Raw genomic sequence first — 26,899 nt, 5'->3', positions numbered from 1 at the left:
TATGTACAGAAACATGTACAGTACCAGTCAAAAGTTTTGACACACCTACTCATTCAATGGTTTTTCTTTATTTTTACTATTTTCTACATTGTAGAAAAATAGTGAACATATCAAAACTATGATATAACACATATGGAATCCTGTAGTAACCAGAAAAGTTTTAAATAAATAAAAATATATTTTATATTTGAGATTCTTCAAAGCAACCACCCTTTGCCTTGATGACAGCTTTGCACATTCTTGGCATTCTCTCAATCAGCTTCATGAGGTAGTCAAATGGAATGCATTTCAGTTAACATGTGTGCCTTTGTGGAATGTATTTCCTTCTTAATGCGTTTCAGTCAATCAGTTGTGTTGTGACAAGGTAGGGCTGGTATACAGAAGATAGCCCTATTTGGTAAAAGACAAAGTCCATATTATGGCAAGAACACCTCAAATAAGCACAGAGAAACGACAGTCCATCATTACTTTAAGACATGAAGGTCAGTCAATCTGGAACATTTCAAGTCGCAAAAACCATCAAGCGCTATGATGTAACTGGCTCTCATGAGGTCCGCCACAGGACAAGAAGACCCAGAGTTACCTCTACTGCAGAGGATAATTTCATTAGAGTTATCTGCACCTCAGATTGCAGGCCAAGTAAATGCTTCACAGAGTTCAAGTAGCAGACACATCTCAACATGAACTGTTCAGAGGAGACTGTGTGAATCAGGCCTTCATGGTCGAATGCTGCAAAGAAACCACTACTAAAGGACGCCAATAACAAGAAGAGACTTGCTTGGGCCAAGAAACACAAGCAATGGACATTAGACCGGTGGAAATCTGTCCTTTGGTCTGATGAGTACAAATTTGAGATTTTTGGTTCCAACTGCCGTGTCTTTGTGAGACACAGAGGAGGTGAACAGATGATCTCCGTATGTGTGGTTCCCACTGTGAACCATGGAGGAGGAGGTGGGATGGTGTGGGAGTGCTTTGCTGGTGATACTGTCAGTGATTTTATTTAGAATTCAAGGCACACTTAACCAGCATGGTGCCAGACATGATGCTTGGCATTCAGGCCAATAAGTTGAATCTTGGTTCCATCAGACCAGAACATATTGTTTACTCATGGTATGAGAGTCCTTTAGGTGCCTTTTGGCAAACTCCAAGCGGGCTTTCATGTGCCTTTTACTGAGTGGCTTCCATCTGGCCACTCTACCATAAATGCCTGATTTGGTGGAGTGCTGCAGAGATGGTTGTCCTTTTGGAAGATTCTCCCATCTCCAAAGAGGAACTCTGGAGCTCTGTCAGAGTGACCATCGGCTTCTTGCTCACCTCCCTGACCAAGGCCATTCTCACCTGATTGCTCAGTTTTGCCGGGTGGCCAGTTCTAGGAAGAGTCTTGGTAAAACATTTCTTCCATTTTAGAATGATGGAGGCCACTGTGTTCTTGGGGACCTTCAACTGCTGCAGAAATGTTTTGCTATCCTTCCCCAGATCTGTGCCTCGACACAATCCTGTCTCGGAGCTCTACGGACAATTCCTTCATCCTCATGGCTTGGCTTTTGCTCTGACATGCACTGTCAACTGTTGGACCATATATAGACAGGTGTGTGCCTTTCCAAATCATGTCCAATCAATTGAATTTACCACAGGTGGACTCCAATCGAGTTGTAGAAATATCTCAAGGATGACTAATGGAAACAGGAATCAACTGAGCTCATTTTCGAGTCTCATAGCAAAGGGTCTGAATACTTTTATGTACATTTTTTATAAATTGGCAAAAAATTCTAAAAACCTGTTTTTTCTTTCTCATTATCAGGTATTGTGTGTAGATTTTTATTTCATCCATTTCATAATAAGGCTGTAACGTACCAAAATGTGGAAAAAGGGAAATGGTCTGAATACTTTCCGAATGCACTGTGGGGATGACGTCGTCGATGCACTTATTAATGAAGCCCGTAACTGATGTGGTTAACTACTCAATGCCATCGGATGAATCCCAGAACATATTCAAATCAAATCAAATTTATTTATATAGCCCTTCGTACATCAGCTGATATCTCAAAGTGCTGTACAGAAACCCAGTCTAAAACCCCAAACAGCAAGCAATGCATGTGAAAGAAGCACGGTGGCTAGGAAAAACTCCCTAGGAATAATAAAAATCATAGTAGTTGTCGAGGGTGCAACAAGCACGTCCGGTGAACAGGTCAGGGTTCCATATGCAGAACAGTTGAAACTGGAGGAGCAGCACGGCCAGGTGGACTGGGGACAGCAAGGAGTCATCATACCAGGTAGTCCTGAGGCATGGTCCTAGGGCTCAGGTCCTCCGAGAGAAAGACAGAAAGAGAGAGAGAGAATTAGAGAGAGCATATTTAAATTCACACAGGACACCGGATAAGACAAGAGAAATACTCCAGATGTAACAGACTGACCCTAGCCCCCCGACACATAAACTACTGCAGCATAAATACTGGAGGCTGAGACAGGAGGGATCAAAAGACACTGTGGCCCCATCCGATGATACCCCCGGACAGGGCCAAACAGGCAGGATATAACCCCACCCACTTTGCCAAAGCACAGCCCCCACACCACTAGAGGGATGTCTCCAACCACCAACTTACCGTCCTAAGACAAGGCCGAGTATAGCCCACAACGATCTCCGCCATGGCACAACCCAAGGGGGGCGCCAACCCAGACAGGAAGACCACGTCAGTGACTCAACCCACTCAAGTGACGCACCCCTCCCATGGACGGCATGGAAGAACACCAGTAAGCCAGTGACTCAGCCCCTGTAAAAGGGTTAGAGGCAGAGAATCCCAGTGGAAAGAGGGGAACCGGCAAGGCAGAGACAGCAAGGGCGGTTCGTTGCTCCAGCCTTTCCGTTCACCTTCACACTCCTGGGCCAGACTATACTTAATCATAGGACCTACTGAAGAGATAAGTCTTCAGGAAAGACTTAAAGGTTGAGACTGAGTCTGCGTCTCTCACATTGGTAGGCAGACCATTCCATAAAAATGGAGCTCTATAGGAGAAAGCCCTACCTCCAGCCGTTTGCTTAGAAATTCTAGGGACAATTAGGAGGCCTGCGTCTTGTGACCGTAGCGTACGTGTAGGTATGTACGGCAGGACCAAATCGGAAAGAAAGGTAGGAGCAAGCCCATGTAATGCTTTGTAGGTTAGCAGTAAAACCTTGAAATCAGCCCTTGCCTTAACAGGAAGCCAGTGTAGGGAGGCTAGCACTGGAGTAATATGATCAAATTTTTTGGTTCTATTCCAGTCTGTGCTAGTGAAACAGTCCTGTAGCTTAGCATCTGCTTCGTCGGACCACTTCCATATTGAGCGCGTCACTGGTACTTCCTGTTTGAGTTTTTGCTTGTAAGCAGGAATCAGGTGTATAGAGTTATGGTCAAATTTGCAAAATGGAGGACGAGAGAGAGCTTTCTATGCTTTTTCTGTGTTTGGAGTAAGATTTTTTTCGCCTTTAGTTACATAGGTGACAAGCTGGTAGAAATTAGGTATACGAATTTCAGTTTTCCTGGATTAAAATCACGGGCCACCAAGAGCGCCGCGTCTGGATGAGCATTTTCTTGTTTGCTTATGGTCCTATGCAGCTCGTTGAATGCGGTCTTACTGCTAGCATCGGTTTGTGATGGTAAATAGACAGCTATGGAAAATATTATGGTCAGCAACTTATCATGAGGTATTCTAACTCACGTGAGAAGAACCTAGAGACTTCCTTAATATTAGAGATTGGGCACCAGCTGTTGTTAACAGAGAGACACACACACCTCCCCCTTGAGCTTATCCGACGCTGCTGTTCTGTCGATGCATAGAAAAACCTTGTACTTGTTCAGCCACGACTCTGAGAAACATAGAATATTACAAATCTTCAGGGTCCCCCTTATAGGATAGTCTCAAACAGAGCTCGTCCAGTTTGTTCTCCAGTGATTGTACGTTTACCAATAGAACAGAGGGTACAGGCGGTTTACAGTATGTACTCACCGACGTAGTTTCATCAGGGTGCCCGTACATCGCCCTCTCTGCCGCCTTTTTCTTTTCTGAGTCTCAGGGAGATGGGCCCGGTCCGGTGTGAGCAGTACAGTATGTGCTACGCCTCTGACTTGTTGAAGTAAAGATCTTCATCCAAATCGAAGTTAGTGATCGCTGTTCTGATGTCCAGAAGTTATTTTTGGTCATAGGATACGATGGTGGAAACATTATGTACCAAAAAAGTAAAGATCAGCGTGAATTTTTTTTGCAGAATTGGTCAGGAGCCTGTAAAACAGCAGCTATCCATTGCAGCGGCATTCTTTCATGTCGGTCGGTCGGTCGTCATATAATTGGTCTGGGCTTCCTAATACACTGCTTAAACACACAGGCTGCATATCAAGTGGGTACTCTATTCCCTATAGAGTGCACAACTTTTGACCAGAGCCCATAGGGAGTAGGGTGCCATTTCAGACACAGCCAAAGAGTTGGTCTGGGCTTCCTCATACACTGACAACTAAACAGTAACTGTAAACACAGACTCATACTTCTAAGTCCTAGAACTTCATTGTAAGTAAATATAACTACTTTACCATGGTGGCCTCATGCAAACCTCTTGTTTGTCTCTTTTCTTTAATGCCTGCGTCCCAGATGTCAGGCCAGGGCCAAAGTCAAAGTTAGTGCACTATATAGGGAATAGGGTGCCTTTTTGGACACAAACCAATATGTTTTCCCAGTGACCTAGATGTGAAAGTAGATTTAATTTCTTCCAAGTACTGGACCTCCTGTGTGGATGCTACATTAAGGTGGATGCTACCATGATTACAGATAATCCTGAATGAATCGTGAATAATGATGAGAAAGTTAGATGCACAAATATCATACCCCCCCAAAAATCCACATTAATGTAGAAGTGTTTAGAAACATATTGTATTCTTATTTACAATAAAAGTGACTCCAAAATGACATAATTCATTATTTATCATTAATTTCTATTGGGCACAAAATAATCAACAAAAAAACTATAAAAAGTGTGCCACTCTCCCAATACTTTTGGAGCTCACTATATTTCAACGTGTACATATGTTTTCTGGGTTTGTATCGGTGTAGAATTCTCGAAATAGTTTATGCTTGATTCAACACCAACCACATACATGTTGCAATCAGCACTGGATATCTCAGCACTTTGCTTTAACTGTCTTTCAAAGTCTGTGTGCTGTGCTGAAGTTGCGCTATTAAGGACTCTTCTATATTTGGAAAATTTGTACAGTTCTGAACTTGCGCTGTAGAGGAATCTGATATGCATGTAAATATGTTCAGTTCTGAACATGCGCTGAAGAGGAATCTGATATTTATGGAAATGTGTACAGTTCTGAACACACTAGTTCAGGGCTCTCCAACCCTGTTCCTGGAGACCTACCGTCCTGTAGGTTTTCACTCCAACGCTAATCTAACTCACCTGATTCTAATAATTAGTTTGTTGATAAGCTGAATAATTTTGATTACAACTGGGTTTGGAGTGAAAACCTACAGGAGGGAAGTTCTTTAGGAACTGTGTTGGAGAGCCATGCTATAGAGGAATCTAATACCATACTGTATGTAAATATGGGGAACTGAGACTTCCAGCCACTGACCTTTTTTAGAGATATGTATTCAAATGGCCTGGGAAGGTAGCCTGGTCCAGATCTGTGTGTGCTCTAGCCAACTCCTCTTACATGTTGTCATGTTCGGGCCAGAATACTCTGGGAAACAAATTAGTCAAGGAACGCCGGGAGCACTGGGAGGAAGGGGGTTGGAGTAAACAGGAATTCTCCCAAATAACCGTCAGTCTTGGAGGGAACACACACACACACACACAAACACTCAGCTATCCTTTCTAATTGATGCCATTTCCCACAATATGATATAGTGGACTGGCGGTGAGGCATTTAGGAATTAAGGGCTGGTTTCACAGACAAGGCTGAAGCCTAGTCCCAGACTAAAATGCCTGTTTGAGCTGTCTTAACTCAAAGCGACTTGCACAGACTTATTTTAAAATAGTCATAGATTTAGCCTGTTCTAGATTAAACAATGCTGATTGCAAGAGGGAGGATTAGAGCTACTCTAGGACTAAATTGAATCTTAAATTAATCCTTCAAAGAGACAGGTTTAACTTCTGCTTAGTACTGTTTGTGAGGGAGCAGGGACTATTTTGAATATCTAAATGAAGACCAACATGCACTACAGAGGGCAGCCAGACATTTACATTTAAGTCATTTAGCAGACGCTCTTATCCAGAGCGACTTACAAATTGGTGCATTCACCTTAAATATCCAGTGGAACAACCACTTTACAATAGTGCATCAATAGTGCAGACGAGTACTTAGGAGGATGGATAGGAGTAATCCATTAAATTACTTTGATGAAATAGCTTTTTGAGACCACTGTCGTATGTACAAATAAAATGCACTGGAGATAATATCTTTCTTGAGCCTAGACTTTCCTCTCTGTCTCAAAGAGGAAGGCCTTTACCCAAGTTCTGATCACTTTGAGGTTTTTGGCATCTGGAACCTTTCATTGTGAAACTGGTGATTTGTGTGTGTGTGTGTGTGTGTGTGGAGTAGTTCAGTCTGCAGGGTCATTTGTGAACTGAGGAGTGTTTACATCAAGTTTCCTGATGCTGCTGGCCAAGACAACTATAAAGTGCAATTCTATGAATATGGGCACTTCCCAGGAGTGATTGGCTGTATAGATGGATGTCATGTTCCCATCAAGTGTCCATCAACTCCTGATGCTGAGGAGCACAGGAACCGTAAGAACTGGTCTTCCATCAATGTTCAGGGTGTATGCTCTCCTAATTTAGAGTTTTCAAACATTGTTGCCCGTTGGAAAGGTGCAACTCATGATTGAAGGATTTTTCTCAACTCTTCATTGTGTGCTAGGTCTCAGAGAGGACAACATAGTGGACTACTACTTGGTGACAGTGGATATGGTCAGAGTAACTTTTTATTCACTCCATACATAAATCCCACAGCAGCTGAGCAGCAATGATGCAACCGAGCTCATATCCGGACGAGAGGGATGGTCGAGCATATGTTTGGAGTATGGAAAAATGTATTCCAGTGTTTACGCAATACACTTTGTTTCAAGCTAAGAAGATGCTGCAAGGTGATCATTGCTACAGCTGTGCTGCACAACTGCCTGAAGCAGCATTGCTGTCCTGATCCTCCAATGGAAGATCAGGATCGAGCAGATGTGCCCATAGCTGAGGCAGGCAATGACCAACGAGGACTTGCACACAGAGTTGCTTTCACATTGCAGCACTTCAACTAGATGAGATGCATTTAAATATGGAATGTATTCATTATGGCTTATTTTTGCTTTGCTAATGTTTGTTCTGTACAGCAAAATTAAATGAGTGACTAAACCAAGGCTGGTTTAAAATGTAGTTTGTGGTGATTAAAATACACTCACTCATGAATATCCAAATGACAAAACATGTATTTTTAACATATCATATTGTTCACCATGGCTGGTAATCAAATCAAAGTTTATTTGTCACGTGCGTCGAATACAACAGGTGTAGACCTTACAGTGAAATGCTTACTTACAGGCTCTAACCAATAGTGCGGGAAAAAGGTGTGTGTGTGTGTGTGTGTGTGTGTGTGTAAGTAAAGAAATAAAACAGTAAAAAGACATTTGAAAATAACAGTAGCAAGGCTATATACAGACACCAGTTAGTCAGGCTTATTGAGGTAGTATGTAGGTATGGTTAAAGTGACTGCATATATGATGAACAGAGAGTAGCCGTAGCGTAAAAAGAGGGGTTGGCGGGTGGTGGGACACAATGCAGATAGCCCGGTTAGCCAATGTGCGGGAGCACTTGTTGGTCGGGCCAATTGAGGTAGTATGTACATGAATGTATAGTTAAAGTGACTATGCATACAGTGAGGGGAAAAAAGTATTTGAACCCCTGCTGATTTGGTACGTTTGCCCACTGACAAGGAAATGATCAGTCTATCATTTTAATGGTAGATTTATTTGAACAGTGAGAGACAGAATAACAACAAAAAAATACAGAAAACGCATGTCAAAAATGTTATAAAATGATTAGCATTTTAGTGAGGGAAATAAGTATTTGACCCATCTGCAAAACATGACTTAGTACTTGGTTGCAAAACCCTTGTTGGCAATCACAGAGGTCAGACGTTTCTTGTAGTTGGCCACCAGGTTTGCACACATCTAAGGAGGGATTTTGTCCCACTCCTCCTTGCAGATCTTCTCCAAGTCATTAAGGTTTCGAGGCTGACGTTTGTCAACTCGAACCTTCAGCTCCCTCCACAGATTTTCTATGGGATTAAGGTCTGGAGACTGGCTAGGCCACTCCAGGACCTTAATGTGCTTCTTCTTGAGCCACTCCTTTGTTGCCTTGGCCGTGTCTTTTGGGTCATTGCCATGCTGGAATACCCATCCACGACCCATTTTCAATGCCCTGGCTGAGGGAAGGAGGTTCTCACCCAAGATTTGATGGTACATGGCCCCGTCCATCGTCCCTTTGATGCGGTGAAGTTGTCCAGTCCCCTTAGCAGAAAAACACCCCCAAAGCATAATGTTTCCACCTCCATGTTTGACGGTGGGGATGGTGTTCTTGGGGTCATAGGCAGCATTCCTCCTCCTCCAAACACGGCAAGTTGAGTTGATGCCAAATAGCTCCATTTTGGTCTCGTCTGACCACCACACTTTCACCCAGTTGTCCTCTGAATCATTCAGATGTTCATTGGCAAACTTCAGACGGGCATGTATCTGTGCTTTCTTGAGCAGGGGGACCTTGTGAGCACTGCAGGATTTCAGTCCTTCACGGCGTAGTGTGTTACCAATTGTTTTCTTGGTGACTATGGTCCCAGCTGCCTTGAGATCATTGACAAGATCCTCCCGTGTAGTTTTGGACTGATTCCTCACCGTTCTCATGATCATTGCAACTCCACGAGGTGAGATCTTGCATGGAGCCCCAGGCGAGGGAGATTGACAGTTCTTTTGTGTTTCTTCCATTTGCGAATAATCAAATCAAATCAAATGTATTTTTATATAGCCCTTCGTACATCAGCTGATATCTCAAAGTGCTGTACAGAAACCCAGCCTAAAACCCCAAACAGCAAGCAAAGCATGTGAAAGAAGCACGGTGGCTAGGAAAAACTCCCTAGGAAAAACTCCCTAGAAAGGCCAAAAACCTAGGAAGAAACCTAGAGAGGAACCAGGCTATGAGGGGTGGCCAGTCCTCTTCTGGCTGTGCAGGGTGGATATTATAACAGAACATGGTCAAGATGTTAAAATGTTAAAATGTTCATAAATGACCAGCATGGTCAAATAATAATAATCATAGTAGTTGTCGAGGGTGCAACAAGCACGTCCGGTGAACAGGTCAGGGTTCCATAGCCGCAGGCAGAACAGTTGAAACTGGAGCAGCAGCACGGCCAGGTGGACTGGGGACAGCAAGGAGTCATCATACCAGGTAGTCCTGAGGCATGGTCCTAGGGCTCAGGTCCTCCGAGAGAAAGACAGAAAGAGAGAGAGAGAATTAGAGAGAGCATATTTAAATTCACACAGGACACCGGATAAGACAAGAGAAATACTCCAGATGTAACAGACTGACCCTAGCCCCCCGACACATAAACTACTGCAGCATAAATACTGGAGGCTGAGACAGGAGGGATCAAAAGACACTGTGGCCCCATCCGATGATACCCCCGGACAGGGCCAAACAGGCAGGATATAACCCCACCCACTTTGCCAAAGCACAGCCCCCACACCACTAGAGGGATGTCTCCAACCACCAACTTACCGTCCTAAGACAAGGCCGAGTATAGCCCACAACGATCTCCGCCATGGCACAACCCAAGGGGGGGCGCCAACCCAGACAGGAAGACCACGTCAGTGACTCAACCCACTCAAGTGACGCACCCCTCCCATGGACGGCATGGAAGAACACCAGTAAGCCAGTGACTCAGCCCCTGTAAAAGGGTTAGAGGCAGAGAATCCCAGTGGAAAGAGGGGAACCGGCAAGGCAGAGACAGCAAGGGCGGTTCGTTGCTCCAGCCTTTCCGTTCACCTTCACACTCCTGGGCCAGACTATACTTAATCATAGGACCTACTGAAGAGATAAGTCTTCAGGAAAGACTTAAAGGTTGAGACTGAGTCTGCGTCTCTCACATTGGTAGGCAGACCATTCCATAAAAATGGAGCTCTATAGGAGAAAGCCCTACCTCCAGCCGTTTGCTTAGAAATTCTAGGGACAATTAGGAGGCCTGCGTCTTGTGACCGTAGCGTACGTGTAGGTATGTACGGCAGGACCAAATCGGAAAGAAAGGTAGGAGCAAGCCCATGTAATGCTTTGTAGGTTAGCAGTAAAACCTTGAAATCAGCCCTTGCCTTAACAGGAAGCCAGTGTAGGGAGGCTAGCACTGGAGTAATATGATCAAATTTTTTGGTTCTATTCCAGTCTGTGCTAGTGAAACAGTCCTGTAGCTTAGCATCTGCTTCGTCGGACCACTTCCATATTGAGCGCGTCACTGGTACTTCCTGTTTGAGTTTTTGCTTGTAAGCAGGAATCAGGTGTATAGAGTTATGGTCAAATTTGCAAAATGGAGGACGAGAGAGAGCTTTCTATGCTTTTTCTGTGTTTGGAGTAAGATTTTTTTCGCCTTTAGTTACATAGGTGACAAGCTGGTAGAAATTAGGTAATACGAATTTCAGTTTTCCTGGATTAAAATCACCGGCCACCAAGAGCGCCGCGTCTGGATGAGCATTTTCTTGTTTGCTTATGGTCCTATGCAGCTCGTTGAATGCGGTCTTACTGCTAGCATCGGTTTGTGATGGTAAATAGACAGCTATGGAAAATATTATGGTCAGCAACTTATCATGAGGTATTCTAACTCACGTGAGAAGAACCTAGAGACTTCCTTAATATTAGAGATTGCGCACCAGCTGTTGTTAACAGAGAGACACACACACCTCCCCCTTGAGCTTATCCGACGCTGCTGTTCTGTCGATGCATAGAAAAACCTTGTACTTGTTCAGCCACGACTCTGAGAAACATAGAATATTACAAATCTTCAGGGTCCCCCTTATAGGATAGTCTCAAACAGAGCTTGTCCAGTTTGTTCTCCAGTGATTGTACGTTTACCAATAGAACAGAGGGTACAGGCGGTTTACAGTATGTACTCACCGACGTAGTTTCATCAGGGTGCCCATACATCGCCCTCTCTAATGCCGCCTTTTTCTTTTCTGAGTCTCAGGGAGATGGGCCCGGTCCGGTGTGAGCAGTACAGTATGTGCTACGCCTCTGACTTGTTGAAGTAAAGATCTTCATCCAAATCGAAGTTAGTGATCGCTGTTCTGATGTCCAGAAGTTCTTTTTGGTCATAGGATACGATGGTGGAAACATTATGTACCAAAAAAGTAAAGATCAGCGTGAATTTTTTTTGCAGAATTGGTCAGGAGCCTGTAAAACAGCAGCTATCCATTGCAGCGGCATTCTTTCATGTCGGTCGGTCGGTCGTCATATAATTGGTCTGGGCTTCCTAATACACTGCTTAAACACACAGGCTGCATATCAAGTGGGTACTTTATTCCCTATAGAGTGCACAACTTTTGACCAGAGCCCATAGGGAGTAGGGTGCCATTTCAGACACAGCCAAAGAGTTGGTCTGGGCTTCCTCATACACTGACAACTAAACAGTAACTGTAAACACAGACTCATACTTCTAAGTCCTAGAACTTCATTGTAAGTAAATATAACTACTTTACCATGGTGGCCTCATCAAACCTCTTGTTTGTCTCTTTTCTTTAATGCCTGCGTCCCAGATGTCAGGCCAGGGCCAAAGTCAAAGTTAGTGGACTATATAGGGAATTGGGTGCCTTTTTGGACACAAACCAATATGTTTTCCCAGTGACCTAGATGTGAAAGTAGATTTAATTTCTTCCAAGTACTGGACCTCCTGTGTGGATGCTACATTAAGGTGGATGCTACCATGATTACAGATAATCCTGAATGAATCGTGAATAATGATGAGAAAGTTAGATGCACAAATATCATACCCCCCAAAAATCCACATTAATGTAGAAGTGTTTAGAAACATATTGTATTCTTATTTACAATAAAAGTGACTCCAAAATGACATAATTCATTATTTATCATTAATTTCTATTGGGCACAAAATAATCAACAAAAAAACTATAAAAAGTGTGCCACTCTCCCAATACTTTTGGAGCTCACTATATTTCAACGTGTACATATGTTTTCTGGGTTTGTATCGGTGTAGAATTCTCGAAATAGTTTATGCTTGATTCAACACCAACCACATACATGTTGCAATCAGCACTGGATATCTCAGCACTTTGCTTTAACTGTCTTTCAAAGTCTGTGTGCTGTGCTGAAGTTGCGCTATTAAGGACTCTTCTATATTTGGAAAATTTGTACAGTTCTGAACTTGCGCTGTAGAGGAATCTGATATGCATGTAAATATGTTCAGTTCTGAACATGCGCTGAAGAGGAATCTGATATTTATGGAAATGTGTACAGTTCTGAACACACTAGTTCAGGGCTCTCCAACCCTGTTCCTGGAGACCTACCGTCCTGTAGGTTTTCACTCCAACGCTAATCTAACTCACCTGATTCTAATAATTAGTTTGTTGATAAGCTGAATAATTTTGATTACAACTGGGTTTGGAGTGAAAACCTACAGGAGGGAAGTTCTTTAGGAACTGTGTTGGAGAGCCATGCTATAGAGGAATCTAATACCATACTGTATGTAAATATGGGGAACTGAGACTTCCAGCCACTGACCTTTTTCAGAGATATGTATTCAAATGGCCTGGGAAGGTAGCCTGGTCCAGATCTGTATTTGCTCTAGCCAACTCCTCTTACATGTTGTCATGTTCGGGCCAGAATACTCTGGGAAACAAATTAGTCAAGGAACGCCGGGAGCACTGGGAGGAAGGGGGTTGGAGTAAACAGGAATTCTCCCAAATAACCGTCAGTCTTGGAGGGAACACACACACAAACACTCAGCTATCCTTTCTAATTGATGCCATTTCCCACAATATGATATAGTGGACTGGCGGTGAGGCATTTAGGAATTAAGGGCTGGTTTCACAGACAAGGCTGAAGCCTAGTCCCAGACTAAAATGCCTGTTTGAGCTGTCTTAACTCAAAGCGACTTGCACAGACTTATTTTAAAATAGTCATAGATTTAGCCTGTTCTAGATTAAACAATGCTGATTGCAAGAGGGAGGATTAGAGCTACTCTAGGACTAAATTGAATCTTAAATTAATCCTTCAAAGAGACAGGTTTAACTTCTGCTTAGTACTGTTTGTGAGGGAGCAGGGACTATTTTGAATATCTAAATGAAGACCAACATGCACTACAGAGGGCAGCCAGACATTTACATTTAAGTCATTTAGCAGACGCTCTTATCCAGAGCGACTTACAAATTGGTGCATTCACCTTAAATATCCAGTGGAACAACCACTTTACAATAGTGCATCAATAGTGCAGACGAGTACTTAGGAGGATGGATAGGAGTAATCCATTAAATTACTTTGATGAAATAGCTTTTTGAGACCACTGTCGTATGTACAAATAAAATGCACTGGAGATAATATCTTTCTTGAGCCTAGACTTTCCTCTCTGTCTCAAAGAGGAAGGCCTTTACCCAAGTTCTGATCACTTTGAGGTTTTTGGCATCTGGAACCTTTCATTGTGAAACTGGTGATTTGTGTGTGTGTGTGTGTGTGTGTGTGTGTGTGTGTGTGTGTGTGTGTGTGTGTGTGTGTGTGTGTGTGTGTGTGTGGAGTAGTTCAGTCTGCAGGGTCATTTGTGAACTGAGGAGTGTTTACATCAAGTTTCCTGATGCTGCTGGCCAAGACAACTATAAAGTGCAATTCTATGAATATGGGCACTTCCCAGGAGTGATTGGCTGTATAGATGGATGTCATGTTCCCATCAAGTGTCCATAAACTCCTGATGCTGAGGAGCACAGGAACCGTAAGAACTGGTCTTCCATCAATGTTCAGGGTGTATGCTCTCCTAATTTAGAGTTTTCAAACATTGTTGCCCGTTGGAAAGGTGCAACTCATGATTGAAGGATTTTTCTCAACTCTTCATTGTGTGCTAGGTTTCAGAGAGGACAACATAGTGGACTACTACTTGGTGACAGTGGATATGGTCAGAGTAACTTTTTATTCACTCCATACATAAATCCCACAGCAGCTGAGCAGCAATGATGCAACCGAGCTCATATCCGGACGAGAGGGATGGTCGAGCGTATGTTTGGAGTATGGAAAAATTGATTCCAGTGTTTACGCAATACACTTTGTTTCAAGCTAAGAAGATGCTGCAAGGTGATCATTGCTACAGCTGTGCTGCACAACTGCCTGAAGCAGCATTGCTGTCCTGATCCTCCAATGGAAGATCAGGATCGAGCAGATGTGCCCATGGCTGAGGCAGGCAATGACCAACGAGGACTTGCACACAGAGTTGCTTTCACATTGCAGCACTTCAACTAGATGAGATGCATTTAAATATGGAATGTATTCATTATGGCTTATTTTTGCTTTGCTAATGTTTGTTCTGTACAGCAAAATTAAATGAGTGACTAAACCAAGGCTGGTTTAAAATGTAGTTTGTGGTGATTAAAATACACTCACTCATGAATATCCAAATGACAAAACATGTATTTTTAACATATCATATTGTTCACCATGGCTGGTAATCAAATCAAAGTTTATTTGTCACGTGCGTCGAATACAACAGGTGTAGACCTTACAGTGAAATGCTTACTTACAGGCTCTAACCAATAGTGCGGGAAAAAGGTGTGTGTGTGTGTGTGTGTGTGTAAGTAAAGAAATAAAACAGTAAAAAGACATTTGAAAATAACAGTAGCAAGGCTATATACAGACACCAGTTAGTCAGGCTTATTGAGGTAGTATGTAGGTATGGTTAAAGTGACTGCATATATGATGAACAGAGAGTAGCCGTAGCGTAAAAAGAGGGGTTGGCGGGTGGTGGGACACAATGCAGATAGCCCGGTTAGCCAATGTGCGGGAGCACTTGTTGGTCGGGCCAATTGAGGTAGTATGTACATGAATGTATAGTTAAAGTGACTATGCATACAGTGAGGGAAAAAAGTATTTGAACCCCTGCTGATTTGGTACGTTTGCCCACTGACAAGGAAATGATCAGTCTATCATTTTAATGGTAGATTTATTTGAACAGTGAGAGACAGAATAACAACAAAAAAATACAGAAAAACGCATGTCAAAAATGTTATAAAATGATTTGCATTTTAGTGAGGGAAATAAGTATTTGACCCATCTGCAAAACATGACTTAGTACTTGGTTGCAAAACCCTTGTTGGCAATCACAGAGGTCAGACGTTTCTTGTAGTTGGCCACCAGGTTTGCACACATCTAAGGAGGGATTTTGTCCCACTCCTCCTTGCAGATCTTCTCCAAGTCATTAAGGTTTCGAGGCTGACGTTTGTCAACTCGAACCTTCAGCTCCCTCCACAGATTTTCTATGGGATTAAGGTCTGGAGACTGGCTAGGCCACTCCAGGACCTTAATGTGCTTCTTCTTGAGCCACTCCTTTGTTGCCTTGGCCGTGTCTTTTGGGTCATTGCCATGCTGGAATACCCATCCACGACCCATTTTCAATGCCCTGGCTGAGGGAAGGAGGTTCTCACCCAAGATTTGATGGTACATGGCCCCGTCCATCGTCCCTTTGATGCGGTGAAGTTGTCCAGTCCCCTTAGCAGAAAAACACCCCCAAAGCATAATGTTTCCACCTCCATGTTTGACGGTGGGGATGGTGTTCTTGGGGTCATAGGCAGCATTCCTCCTCCTCCAAACACGGCAAGTTGAGTTGATGCCAAATAGCTCCATTTTGGTCTCATCTGACCACCACACTTTCACCCAGTTGTCCTCTGAATCATTCAGATGTTCATTGGCAAACTTCAGACGGGCATGTATCTGTGCTTTCTTGAGCAGGGGGACCTTGTGAGCACTGCAGGATTTCAGTCCTTCACGGCGTAGTGTGTTACCAATTGTTTTCTTGGTGACTATGGTCCCAGCTGCCTTGAGATCATTGACAAGATCCTCCCGTGTAGTTCTGGACTGATTCCTCACCGTTCTCATGATCATTGCAACTCCACAAGGTGAGATCTTGCATGGAGCCCCAGGCCGAGGGAGATTGACAGTTCTTTTGTGTTTCTTCCATTTGCGAATAATCGCACCAACCGTTGTCGCCTTTTAACCAAGCTGCTTGGCGATGGTCTTGTAGCCCATTCCAGCCTTGCGTAGGTCTACAATCTTGTCCCTGACATCCTTGGAGAGCTCTTTGGTCTTGGCCATGGTGGAGAGTTTGGAATCTGATTGATTGATTGCTTCTGTGGACAGGTGTCTTTTATATCGGTAACAAACTGAGATTAGGAGCACTCCCTTTAAGAGTGTGCTCCTAATCTCAGCTCTTTACCTGTATAAAAGACACCTTGGAGCCAGAAATCTTTCTGATTGAGAGGGGGTCAAATACTTATTTCCCTCATTAAAATGCAAATCAATTTATAACATTTTTGACATGCGTTTTTCTGGATATTTTTGTTGTTATTCTGTCTTTCACTGTTTAAATAAACCTACCATTAAAATTATAGGCTGATCATTTATTTGTCAGTGGGCAAATGTACAAAATCAGCAGGGGATCAAATACTTTTTTCCTCACTGTAAATGATAAACAGAGAGTAGCAGCAGCGTATAAGAGAGGTTTTGGGGGGGGGGGTGTCACACAATTCAGATAGTCCGGGTAACCATTTGGTTACCTGTTCAGGAGTCTTATGCCTTGGGGGTAAAAACTGTTGAGAAGCCTTTTTGTCCTAGACTTGGCACTCCGGTACCGCTTGCGATGCGGTAGCAGAGAGAACAGTCTATGACTGGGGTGGCTGGGGTCTTTGACAATTTGTAGGGCCTTCCTCTGACACCGCCTGATGTAGAGGTCCTGGATGGCAGTTAGCTTTGCCCCAGTGATGTACTGGGCCGTACGCACTACCCTCTGAAGTGCCTTGCGGTTGGAGGCCGAGTAATTGCCATACCAGGCAGTGATGCAACCGGTCAGGATGCTCTCGATGTTGCAGCTGTAGAACCTTTTGAGGATCTCAGGACCCATGCCAAATCTTTTTCGTTTCCTGAGGGGGAATAGGATTTGTCGTGCCCTCTTCACGTGGTGTGTTTGGACCATTCTAGTTTGTTGTTGATGTGGACACCAAGGAACTTGAAGTTCTCAACCTGCTCCACTACAGCCCCGTCGATGAGAATGGAGGCGTGCTCGGTGCTCCTTTTCCTGTAGTCCACATTCATCTCCTTAGTCTTGGATACATTGAGGGATAGGTTGTTATTCTGGCAGCACCCGGACAGGTCTCTGACCTCCTCCCTACAGGCTGTCTCGTCGTTGTCGGTGATCAGGCCTACCACAGTTGTTGTCTGCAAACTTAATGATGGTGTTGGAGTCGTGCCTGGCCATGCAGTCATGAGTGAACAGGGAGTACAGGAGGGGACTGAGCACGCACCCCTGGGGAGCTCCAGTGTTGAGGATCAGCGTGGCAGATGTGTTGCTACCTAGCCTCACCACCTGGGGGCGGCCCGTCAGGAAGTCCAGGATCCAGTTGCAGAGGGAGGTGTTTAGTCCCAGGTTCCTTAGCTTAGTGATGAGCTTTGAGGGTACTATGGTGTTGCACGCTGAGCTGTAGTCAATGAATAGCATTCTCACATAGGTGTTCCTTTTGTCCAGGTGGGAAGGGCAGTGTGGAGTGCAATAGAGATTGCATCATCTGGGGATTGTTTGGGCGGTATGCATATTTGAATGGGTCTAGGGTTTCTGGGATAATGGTGTTGATGTGAGCCATGACCAGCCATTCAAAGCACTTCATGGCTACTGACGTGAGAGCTACGGGTCTGTAGTCATTTAGGCAGGTTGCCTTTGTGGTCTTGGGCACAGGGACTATGGTGGCCTGCTTGAAACATTATGGTATTACAGACTCAATCAGGGACATGTTGAAAATGTCAGTGAAGACACCTGCCAGTTGGTCAGCGCATGCTCGGGGTACACGTCCTGGTAATCCGTCTGGCTCTGCGGCCTTGTGAATGTTGACCTGTTTAAAGGTCTTACTCACATCGTCTGGAACAGCTGATGCTATCATGCATGTTTCAGTGTTACTTGCCTCGAAGCAAGCGTAGAAGTTATTTAGCTCGTCTGGTAGGCTCGTGTCACTGGGCTGCTCTTGGCTGTGCTTCCCTTTGTATTCTGTAATAGTTTGCAAGCCCTGCCACATCCGACGAGCCTCGGAGCCGGTGTACAGTTCAATCTTAGTCCTGTATTGACGCTTTGCCTTTTTGATGGTTTGTCGGAGGACTTTGCAGGATTTCTTATAAGCTTTCAGGCTAGAGTCCCGCTCCTTGAAAGCGGCAGCTCTACCCTTTAGGTTAGAGCGAATGTTGCCTGTAATCATGGCTTCTGGTTGGGGTATGTATGTACAGTCACTGTGGGGACGACTTCCTCAATGCACTTATTGATAAAGCCAGTGAGTGATGTGGTGTACTCCTCAATGCCATCGGAAGAATCCTGGAACATATTGCAGTCTGTGCTAGCAAAACAGTTCAGTAGTTTAGCATCAGCTTCATCTGACCACTTTTTTATAGACCGAGTCACTGGTGCTTCCTGCTTTAATTTTTGCTTGTAAGCAGGAATCAGGAGGATAGAGTTATGGTCAGATTTGCCAAATGGAGGGCGAGGGAGAGCTTCTGTGTAGTAAAGGTGGTCTAGAATTTTTTTTCCTCTGGTTGCACATTTAACATGCTGATAGAAATTAGGCTTATCATAAGATACTCTACTTCAGAGCAAAGCCTTGACTTCCTAAGATAATGTGCACCAGCTATTGTTTACAAATATGCATAGGACCCCGCCCCGTGTCTTACCAGAGGCTGCTGTTCTGTCCTGCCGATAGTCTATAACCCGCCAGTTGTATGTTCATAACGTCGTCGTTCAGCCACGACTCTGAAACATAAGATATTACCGTTTTTAATGTCCTGTTGGTAGGTTATACGTGCTTTCAGTTTGTCCCATTTTATTTTCCAGCGATTGAACGGTAGCTAGCAGGGTGGAAGGCGATGACAGATTAGCCACTCGTCGCCTGATCCTCACAAGGCACCCTAATTTCTTTCCGCAAAACCTCTGTTTCCTTTTCCAGCAAATCACGGGGACTTAAGTCCCCACGAAGATAGAAAAACACAACGTGTGTGTGTGTGTGTGTGTGTGTGTGTGTGTGTGTGTGTGTGTGTGTGTGTGTGTGTGTGTGTGTGTGTGTGTGTGTGGGCATGCGCACATGCACAATGCACATACTGTATGGGTTTTGACTGGTGGTTGAGTGTTTGCCAACCCTCCCAGCATTGACCAATACTGTGTTGTTTTTCCACAGGCTGCTATGTGTTACGTCCACATTGCTGCACTGGTGGCAGAATATCTCCACAGGAAAAGTAAGACTGTCTTTCCCTATTTATTCATTCATCTTCACTTACAGCACTTTGAAGTATTGTTACATTATTTTCAGCTTTACATTATTGTCACTTCACATTATCTTTTTACATTATTGTTAGAAGAAGTATTACTTTTGTTAGAACTTTATCATATATATTTTTATAAAACGGCACACTGGCGTTCTGTTTACCCCACAATGGACTAAAGCCGTGGCACCAGGCTGTGTTGTCTTACTATAAGGTCTTTATTTTGTCCAGCCAGGATGCTTTATACTTAACAACTCTGTCCCCAGGCAATTCCTATTGTCTGTCTGTGTTCCACAAAACAAATAGGTTATGCCCACATACCCATTAAGCCCACGTACCCATTAAAACCACATACCCATTAAGCCCACACAAAAACTACAGTTATGCATATTATGCATTTAGCCATGGTGCCTTTACCAAGATTAGAAACAATTAGGAACCATTGAAACCTCTGTACTCTCCAAGACCTTTGGAGTGGACAGGTAGTTGTTGATGCAGAGAGAGAAGAAGAAGATCAGAGTTTAGGGATGGAAGACCTACAAGTGGTGGCCAAAAATGCAAACAAATGAGGGACAAGTTGACTACTCATGCATTTTTGGCTGGGGACATTGTCATATTGTTGTCCTTTATTCATCCATGTGATTGTATTTATTATGGCCATTGAACTGTTAGCTTTAAAAATCAAATCTAAAGATAACATTAAGGGGCACATACATTTCTCCAGTTTCTCTGGACTAAAACCCAACTATGATAAGTGTACTATATTATGGATTAGGTCTCTGAAAGATAAACTTTAAATTGCCATGTGGTCTACCGATTCAGTGGACATGTGGAGAACATTGGTGTACATGTCCCGGAAAAGTTTAGTGATCTAGCAACTATTAACTTTGATTGAAACTTAGCAAAAATAGATAGAATCTTGAAACCGTGGAGAGGGAAACACCTATCCTTTTATGGGAAGATTACCTTGATTACGTCTGCTCATACATACAATATTTGGAAACCGATGGTCTGGGGTATAAATATACACTATTTCGCAGTTTACATATTTATTCCTAGCTCTACCGACTCCGGGATAATCCTTTTTCAAATCATGCGAGAACATAATATTTCACTTTACTTAGAATTGCAAACCAGAAAGTTAATTGAGCATATTTATATAATGAAAAGGAGTTTGAAGGGTTATAACTATTGAATATTAATGCATTAAACCTTTCTCTTAACGCCTCCATTTTACCGAAATTGTATCTAAATCCAAACTCTTTTTCTAGCAAGGTACTAAGAGATGCCCATCCTTTGTTTAAGAGGGAGCTCTTCGCTTTTTTGCAGATTAAAACCTTACATTTTTGGTGGATTAACAATGTATCTCTGTTTTAAAGTATTAAAAAAATATATATATATATATTTAACCTTTAACTAGGCAAGTCAGTTAAGGACAAATTCTTATTTACAATGACGACCTACCGGGGAATAGTGGGTTAACTGCCTTGTTCAGGGGCAGAACGCCATATTTTTACCTTGTCAGCTCGGGTATTTGATCCAGCAATCTTTCGGTTACTGGCCCAACACCACTAGGCTATCTGCCGCCCTTCCTTTTTAAATGAAGTCATGGGTACAATGTCAATTTCATCCTCCAAAAAAGGCAGATCTAATATTACAGCAAATTATATGGCTAACTCCAATGTACTGATAGAGAAAATACATTTTCTTTGAAAAAATATACAAGAAGGGTCTAACATTGTAAACAAAGATTGTCAAATGATGTCACACAAGCAACTAACAACAGTGTATGGAGGTGAATGTTGAATACAAAATTATAACCAACTCATCGCGGCTCTGCCACAAAATTGGAAGAGACAATTACTTATAGAAGAAATTAAATAATGATTCTGTCTGCCACCCATTCAAAATCATAAATGGCTTAAAAGTATTAGTATACATCAAAAAATGAATCAGTTTCACTTAAAGACACAAGGCAATGTCGTATAAAATTCAAGTTAGTTGGGAACAGGTCTTTGATGTCCCAATACCTTGGCATCGGGTCTATGAACTCAGATATACTGTAAAACAACAATTGATACATCAATACTTGCTACAAAAAGAATGCTCAATATATGGGGCATTGACCAGTCAGCCTTTTGCAGACTCTGCCACTAGGAATGAGAATCAATAAAGCATATTTTATGGTAGTGTCCATCGGTGGCTCACATTTGGAGTCAGTCAGGTCCAGGAATGGTTGATATGTCATAATATCGGGATTTAGATGGACCTGCAAACTGTATTGTTAAGGGATCTGAAAGACCACGATCAGTCAATGGGAAATATCAATATACTGGGAAAGATGGGTTAATCTGTGGACATTGGAGGGTTGGAGTTAAAATCACAAAGAATGGCCCAGCACTTGCAGGAAGAGGAAATGAGGAAAATACAGTTCCTGCAGAAAGTATTCACACCCCTTGACCTTTTCCACATTTTGTTGTTACAGCTAGGGCTGGGCAATATAAGAAATTAATTGTATTCATTTTAATTGATGTTTTTGCGCAACATTCCAAAAGCCTGTATTGCAAGAATCTGTCATTTTGTTGTATTTATGAGCGTTTAGTCCGCTTGTTCTCATGTTATATTTTTGGTCTCGTCTCCTTCACTCCTCTGTGTTGTGTGCACCTTCCCATTTACACCATAGATCTGTATATAATGACGAGATGCACGTCTCCACCCTGACAATGGGAATCATTGTCCCAAAGGCAGGAGGCAAACTTTGGTGCAAAATTTGCCCATTGAAACACATTGGGCATATTTTGGACATATTTTGGTGAGAGCGAAATCTCTGGCTTCGCCTCTTTCTTTATGGTTTACACACACACCAAGCCCCTCCCCCCTGCCTCTCATTCCAATAAAGTTGAGAGTTCACATCCTGATAACCAGGACGAGATCGCATGCTAGCTAGTCATCACGTCCGATGAGCTAACTTAGCTTGGCTAGCGGGCTGATAAAAAGCAGTCTCAACTTTTTGAATAAAAAATTCATATGAAAGTAATTGGTTAAACATTTTAACATAATTTGGTGAATAAATTAAACACATAATCCTTAAATTTTACAAAATTATTCCTTATTCCTCTGAAAATTCTCTCCCAAGCGCGGACTTATGTCCGCCATTAATTCAGCAGTTTTGGGAATTTTCACTACTCCGCAAGGTGTTATAAGATAGCCTCCCCACGAAGGGAACAAAAAAGTATGCTCCCATGCATGCTTTGTTTTCCAGACCTCCCAAGTTCACTTATAGAACTTCCGGTAAACTTAGTACATACTTGCCATTTGGCATTCGTATGTTTGGAATCGCACTTGAAAAATGACAGGTGACTTCTGTACTCGCTATACGCTCTAGAAAGAACACAAGTATGCATTTTGGAACACAACCTGTGACTGACATAACAGAAAAACAACCACATTTTGAAATTTCACCTTCGGTATCCTTCTATTTTACATTAAATTGGTGGTCCTTTGTGGCTTAGTTGGTAGAGCATGGCGCTTGTTTGATTCCCAGGACCACCCTTACATAAAATGTATGCACACATGACTATAGGTCTCTTTGGATAAAAGCTTCTGCTAAATGGCATATATTAAAGTCTAACTCTCAACATTAAGTTAATACCCTGACTGAGTTCCAAAAAACATGTCCGCAGCCCACAAATTACAACTAACCCAAACAGGACTATAATAGACAAAAATACCAAAAATGTTACAACATCCCCCAGTCTCCCCTTACCAAACTGAGGTTTTTACTCCGCTGGTTTTGGGAAGAAATGACGAGTCCTCATTGTCCAAAACTGAGTCAGAACCGAGTAAAAACGTATCCGACACCTAGACAAGACCCTGACACGCAATATGTGGTCTCGAGACCGGACTCAAGTACTACAACACTGACTGGTTTTACAATAATAAAGAGCGCCACTTGGAACAGCAACAGCTTTACAAAGTCTGAGAATGCATCATCCAAGATGTGCTGGACCTTGTTGTCTGAAGTGCTGTCTACTCTCCTCCACCCAATATTGGGTGAAAGAATGAAGTAGCATAGAGACTGCCTCTATCATTTGTTGTTATTGTTGTTGTTCTTTCAGAGATGTTCCCCAGTGGCCTGGCTGCATTCAAGAGGATCACTCTGAACATTGAAGAGGAGGCCGCCATGAAGGATGACACAGGCATGCAGGATGTCTACTATACTGAGGTGTGTGTGTGTGTGTGAGCGCGCGTGTGCATTTGTGCATGCTTGTGTGCAGTTGTGATGATATAATGACAATGATTTCATCATGTAATATTTGCTTTTAACATTAGACACCACTATTTTTCTTCTTCTGTAAATCATACCTCATTAACCACAGTTAATTAACTGCCAATAGAAGGCTCTGGTGGTTAATATTGCATGGATTCATCTCTCAATGTTGATAAGTCTTTGATGTGATTGATAACAGCTTGACCTGTTTTTCCCGAACTGGTCCCAGATCTGTTTGTGCCATCTTGCCAAGTCCTATGGCCAAGGTGTTAGAATAATAGCAGTTGGACAAGACAAGCCTGTGGGCAGGTGGATGTGTGTTCAAGCTCATGTTGAAAAAATTCTGTATTTTGATGTGTGTCTGATTAATGTTGGCCTGCTGTCGTAGTATATTCTAATCAAGTGAGAGAGACTGTCATTTCTTCAAACAATCATCTTTATTCAATATCGATACATTTTTTGCAATAATGAGGCTGATCAACCCCACACCCTTGAGTGTTGGACCGAGTAACCTAACCTTGGTTTATAGCAGGGATGGGCAACTTATATATACAGTTGAAGTCGGACGTTTACATACACTTAGGTTGGAGTCATTAAAACTTGTTTTTCAACCACTCCACAAATTTCTTGTTAACAAACTATAGTTTTGGCAAGTCGGTTAGGACATCTACTTTGTGCATGACACAAGTCATTTTTCCAACAATTGTTTACAGACACGGTGAATTATAAGTGAAATAATCTATAACAATTCCAGTGGGTCAGAAGTTTACATACACTAAATTGATTGTGCCTTTAAACAGCTTGGAAAATTCCAGAAAATGATGTAATAGCTTTAGAAGCGATAGAAGAGGTTAGGAAAACCTTGAGGGGAACTCCCTCTCATATCTTAAACCCTCAGAGTTCAAGCTAGGGCAGGTCAACCACAGTTTAACAGTTCTTGGTGTTTACTCAAACACACAAACCCCCCATTCCTCTCCTATCCTAGTCAATTTCATGAGACTTATGCTTAACCCTTTAGTTACTCATTCTACAGGCTATATGAACCATATCCCTAAATTCAGGGTAGAATTATTTAATCATTACACTCAAGCAGGAATTCCTTTAACAATCCACCCTTAATAATTCACACTGATTCATCAAACGCTATATGAAACATAAATGTTACATAAAGAATAAACAAAATCAATACATGTATTTACATTCGATACACATCAATGACTGTCCTAGGCCTATATCCAAGTATTTCAATACTAACAAATCTACCCTTATCCTGGTTTTATCTTCCCATGATTCTGACCTACTATCTCCCCGAGGGTATCTATCAGGTACTCTGCTCCTTTCAGGTCTCTCTTACTTTTCTTCTCTCTTCCATTCTGTTCATGGTGAACCGCATACCTCTTTACTTCGGCCAATGTAGCTGTTCCCCACCCAACCAGAGTTTTTTTTATTGATTGGCAAATTTCAGGTCTCATACCGCTCAAGAAAGCTATTTTTAACTGTTGGTGATATGGCCCATCTCCTCCTATCCCAGGGCCAGGTTGGATCAGTCCACTATTCGCATTAAACACGCCCCTTAATCTTTCCAAATATTGACTAACCGTCTCACTGTCTCCCTGTCTACATTCCTGGATGTTGGAAAAATCAGCATGCCTGTCATAATGATCCCTATGATTATTACATAACTGATAGAGTTTACCTTGATAATCCCCATCTGCAGCCCACTGCAGAACCACTCTGTCCCCCTGTCCTGTGGTCCAGTCTCCCCTCACGGCTGTCCAATCTTTTCCCACTATCTGTCTAACTGATCTTTCCAGCTCCCCGGTATTTAGTTTAAAACCTCCGGTCAATCCTTCCATGTCCCTTCTGAACCCCTCTTCTTCGCGGTCTTCCCCAGGTCCCTCATAAGGAGGGGGAGCCCTCCTTCTCCCTACGATCACTACCTCGTTATCTGGATCCTCCACCCATGCCTGTTCTGTTAGGGCAGGATATATCTTCCCCCCTCCCCTGGGTGGACTTTCTATGGGGGCTGTGGGTATTGTTTCTCTCTCTTTCTTCCTTTCACTGGCCTGTTTTCTATTACCCTCTACTCTTTTCCTGGCCTCCAACAACCACACCCTAGCTGTATCTAAGCCATCTGTTTGCTGTTTCTTGATTTTATCCCCACAGGTTACATGCATCTGTTTTATCATGGATTCAAGCTTATCTACATCCAGACATCCAACAAAACCATACTTCTTCCTCCACATCGAACCATGATACACATTTCTCTTTCGCTTGCATATATCTCTCGTCTCCCGTTAATTCCGGGACCTCTTTTGAGGTTTTACAACCCATTATTAGTTAACTCTTCCCGTTGTTACCCTTCTTGGAAATCATAATAATTATTTTTATGAATATTAGGTCTCACCTCTCCGACCAACTCAAATAATGAACCTTTAATTCCTCCCTCTCGGGATAGTCAGACCTATTTTTGTCCCTCCCTTTGATCTCGACTATCCCTCTGTAACGTATTTCGATAGGCGATCTATATTCATACCATTATGTCTCTGACCTATCTATAGAGGTGATCTTTTATCGAATATTAGTCTCACACGTGAGCGAATTAACGTTTATGTGTCTGGCTAACACACATACGATTTCACGCTTCTTATGACTTTTGACTCTGTTAATATCTCATTTCACACGCTCTATTTTCAGGTTACCCTCATACCTTCAATCGTTATTAATATTTTGCCTTCTATATTACGTTTTCATAGTACTCCTTTGTCCCATAGGTTGTTGGTGTTAATACCTCTTCCTGAATAATTTTTCAACACAGGGTAGTTTATTTTTAGTATTGGCCTCAACTACTACGAGTTATTACGGCCCCGTCCCTCTCCGTTCGAAATTTCAATGATCTGTTACCCAGTGCCGCCACCACTAACATAGATACTTTTGTAATGAAACTTTCTCTATGTTAGATTCTATGGACAGTATACCAGATACTATTCACTCCAGTTTGCTTTAAGAATCAAGCATTTTCCCACTCTATTTTGACTAATGCAAAGTAAATTGTTTAAGCAAGTTTTTATTTTTTT

General features: G+C 42.7%; 1 protein-coding gene and 2 long non-coding RNA genes across 3 annotated transcripts in view; 2 read left to right on the top strand and 1 right to left on the bottom strand.

The window, feature by feature from the left end:
• LOC123728738 (dedicator of cytokinesis protein 11-like) overlaps nucleotides 1–26,899 on the top strand; it is a 137,592-nt gene that overhangs the window by 87,085 nt on the left and 23,608 nt on the right. The window contains 2 exon segments of the mRNA XM_045701398.1: nucleotides 19,468–19,525; nucleotides 23,671–23,777. Coding sequence (XP_045557354.1) covers nucleotides 19,468–19,525; nucleotides 23,671–23,777 — 165 coding nt within the window.
• Nucleotides 12,868–14,611, top strand: LOC123728739 (uncharacterized). The gene is made up of 2 exons (XR_006760486.1): nucleotides 12,868–13,991; nucleotides 14,122–14,611. It is a non-coding gene; the product is annotated as an uncharacterized lncRNA (long non-coding RNA).
• On the bottom strand, nucleotides 18,986–25,815 carry LOC123728740 (uncharacterized). The gene is made up of 2 exons (XR_006760487.1): nucleotides 25,519–25,815; nucleotides 18,986–19,046 (listed from the first exon to the last, which is right to left on the bottom strand). It is a non-coding gene; the product is annotated as an uncharacterized lncRNA (long non-coding RNA).

The sequence above is a fragment of the Salmo salar genome, chromosome ssa18 (genome assembly GCF_905237065.1).
Source record: "Salmo salar chromosome ssa18, Ssal_v3.1, whole genome shotgun sequence".
In the NCBI taxonomy this organism is placed as follows: Eukaryota; Metazoa; Chordata; class Actinopteri; order Salmoniformes; family Salmonidae; genus Salmo; species Salmo salar.
This window is presented reverse-complemented; position numbering and strand designations above follow the sequence as displayed.